Source organism: Malurus melanocephalus, unplaced genomic scaffold (assembly GCF_030028575.1).
Source record: "Malurus melanocephalus ecotype Western Australia unplaced genomic scaffold, MMel_1.1 scaffold_970, whole genome shotgun sequence".
NCBI classification, from domain to species: domain Eukaryota; kingdom Metazoa; phylum Chordata; class Aves; order Passeriformes; family Maluridae; genus Malurus; species Malurus melanocephalus.
Genome location: NW_026624202.1, coordinates 85,414 through 88,374, shown reverse-complemented (window position 1 = coordinate 88,374; position 2,961 = coordinate 85,414). Strand labels below are relative to the sequence as shown.

General features: G+C 49.5%; 1 protein-coding gene across 1 annotated transcript in view; it reads left to right on the top strand.

Annotated features, from left to right (window-relative positions):
• The window catches only part of SPCS2 (signal peptidase complex subunit 2), a 4,509-nt gene extending 2,283 nt beyond the window's left edge, over nucleotides 1-2,226 (top strand). The window contains exons 2-3 of the mRNA XM_057386460.1: nucleotides 757-962; nucleotides 1,372-2,226. Coding sequence (XP_057242443.1) covers nucleotides 757-962; nucleotides 1,372-1,558 — 393 coding nt within the window. The 3' untranslated portion in view covers nucleotides 1,559-2,226. The remainder of the gene's footprint in view (nucleotides 1-756; nucleotides 963-1,371) is intronic.
• The last annotated feature ends 735 nt before the right edge of the window (nucleotides 2,227-2,961 follow it).

Genomic DNA, 2,961 nt, shown 5'->3' with positions numbered 1-2,961 from the left:
AATTCCTGCCTGTCTGGGAGTAATGCCCCTCAATTTGGGGATCTGAGGGCAGATCTGGTTTTTTGTTCTATCCAGAGTCTAGACACGTTTGCTTTTCCCTGATACCACAGGTCAGGATCTGAGAGGGGGAAGAGGGAATTGCTGGCAGCAGCTCTGCAGAGGGATCTGGGCAGGCTGGACCACGGGCTGAGGCCACTCTGGGGTTCAGCAAAGCCAAGGATCAGCGTGGCCTTTTGAGGAGCAGGGGGCTGGGCAATGGTTGGACTCGGTGTCTCAGAGTTCTTTTCTAYCTTAAAYAATTCTGTGATCCTACAGAATTTCRTTGTTCCAGGCTGTTCTGGGTGGCTTTCAGAGCAAATGGGTGATTTGTCTTGCAGCACTTGAAATGACTTAATGCCAAAAATGAGAAAGAGGAATTGCTTGGTCTGTGTTTAGGAGGAATGCCCAGCGATTCCTATGGCTTGTCYAGTGTCAAAAGATAGTCCCACTATCTCCCAAAAAGAGACTGGTTTGGGTGGGAAATGAATCTTAAAAGTTCATGCAGTTCCACCCCTTTCTGTGGGCAGGGACACTTCCACTAGACCAGGTTACTCCAAGCCCTGTTGGACCTGGCCCTGGAGACTTCCAGGGAGTGAAGAATAAATTATTCAAGTTAAAATTTAGTACTTAATTTCTTGTGCTAATGAAGTGTCAGCCAAACATCCYGTTTGGAATTAAAATGTCATGAGAGGTGCTTAAACAACGGTGTCTGAGGAGATCCAAGTGACTTCTCTGCCTGATTTCTGCTTCTCCTTGCACCTTCTTTATTTCCTTAACTTTCTCTGCACGTATTTTGTGATGATGGGAATCCTGACCATTTATACCTCATACAAAGAGAAGAGTATTTTCCTGGTGGCTCACAGGAAAGACCCGGCAGGGATGGATCCTGACGATGTCTGGCAGCTCTCCTCCAGCCTCAAACGGTACCGTTGGCTTGGTCAGGGGCACCACTGCCATCCCTCCCTCTCCACAGGATCACCCTAAATACTGCCTTTTCTTTTCAAACCTACAAATCCATTCTGCTGCATCCAAATCCATGCAGCTCCAAATGGTGTTCTGACACAAATGTTCATTTCAAACCTACAAATCCATTCTGCTCCATCCAAATCCATGCAGCTCCAAGTGATATTCTGATCCAGATGTTTGTGTTTTGCTTCTCTTTAATGCAGAGTATAAAAGCCTTTAATTGTGTTCATTGTGTTAATAGTGTTAATTGTGTTAATTGTAGCTACGAGTGCCCGGGGGCCCTCCAGTGCAGGAGGGCTTTCCCCCTAAACAAGAGAGGGATTTCCATCCCAGCTGGGTCCCGCTCTCAGGCCTCTCTCCTTGCAGGTTCGATGACAAGTACACCCTGAAGCTGACGTTCATCAGCGGCAAAACCAAACAGCAGAGGGAAGCCGAGTTCACCAAATCCATCGCCAAGTTCTTCGACAACAACGGGACGTTGGTGATGGAGGCCTACGAGCCAGAGGTGTCCAAGCTGCACGACAGTCTGGCCCTGGAGAGGAAAACCAAATGATTGCAGAGCCCGCCCGCCTCCACCAACGTGCTAAATTAACACCAATAAAGGCAAATGGCAAAGAAAGTGAATCATGGCCTCTGTTTTTGTCCTGAAGTCCTATTTTGGATACGCAGGAATTTTGATCCTGCTCCCAAGATTTATGGAAGCTCATGGCTAAGCTTGGTCTGTGTGCCTGYCTTCCTGGCTCTGAGGAGGACCCCGAAGTTGGATTTTGGGGACCCCTGGGAGGGGAAACACATCACCAAGGCTGCCCCAGCTTCCTCTGCTTCACCTGGCAGTGCTTTGTCACGTGCTCCRTGTCCAGGGGGTTGTACCAATCCCACCTTTCTGTTTTGTGTTAGGAGTTCAGGACAAAACCCTTCYGTGAAACAACCGTCCCCTTGCAAACAAGTTTGCTTTATTTTTGTATTTATCTAACTGGGGGGAGAGGATTGTTTTATATAAAGACCTTTTATGTGTTGGGGGGGAGAATCAAATTGCTACTTCTGTGTGCTCGGCCACGAAGCTTCTCAGAAAGTGTAAAAAATTTTCAAAGCTGTGTCTGTCTGTCTGTCCGTCCCATGGTTCCCTTGTGGCATCTCCTGTTCCACACGTCCCTTCTGTCAACTGGCATTTTTTAAAAGAGTGATCTTTGGGTTGTTTTTTCAATAAAAGGGAAGAACAGACATCAAASGTGTCCTGGAGCATCTCTGGGGTGTGTTGTGGCTGGGGAGGGAATCCTGGTTCACAGAATCCTCAAGACTGGGAGAGCACAACCATTCCCCGGCAGCACCACAATTTTGTCACCTGAACCAYGTCCCCAGGTGCCACATGCAGGCTGTCACCCAGCCAAGAGTGCACCCACCTGGGCCCAAGGACCTGTGAGTGACTGTTTCATCCAGGATTTGGGGGGTTTCATTCATCTCCCCATTTCTGCCTTCCAGCCACAGGATCTGCCTCCTCCTGGAGCTTTAGGGTTTCCTTCACCCATGTGCAGCCTTCCTGGACTCTTTGGTCCTTCAGGACTGACTCCTGTGTAAACCACACCATATCAAAAACCCCCAAATGCCACCGATGGCACCAGCATCCAGGCCACGCGTTAAAATGCGCTTTTCCTGGTTTTCTGTTCCTTTCAGGATTCTCCCCGGTACTGAAGGAATTGAGGACACGTCCTGTGCACCTGCTCCTGTGTCCAACTGTCCCCAAAGTCCCTTTGGATCATCCCGAGTCTTTCTCCTTCATCTCATCACTGCCAGCCCAGACCACAACAGCGGGCAGTGGTCAGAGGGAACCCCTGATGTGTGATATCACAGGACCTTTGTGATTTCCTGGCCCTGCCTCTCCCATTTCCACAGAAGCCCCTGGGAAGGTGAAAGCGGCCGGGAGGGGATTCTCCTGCACCCCAGGCAGTGTCCTGCTCC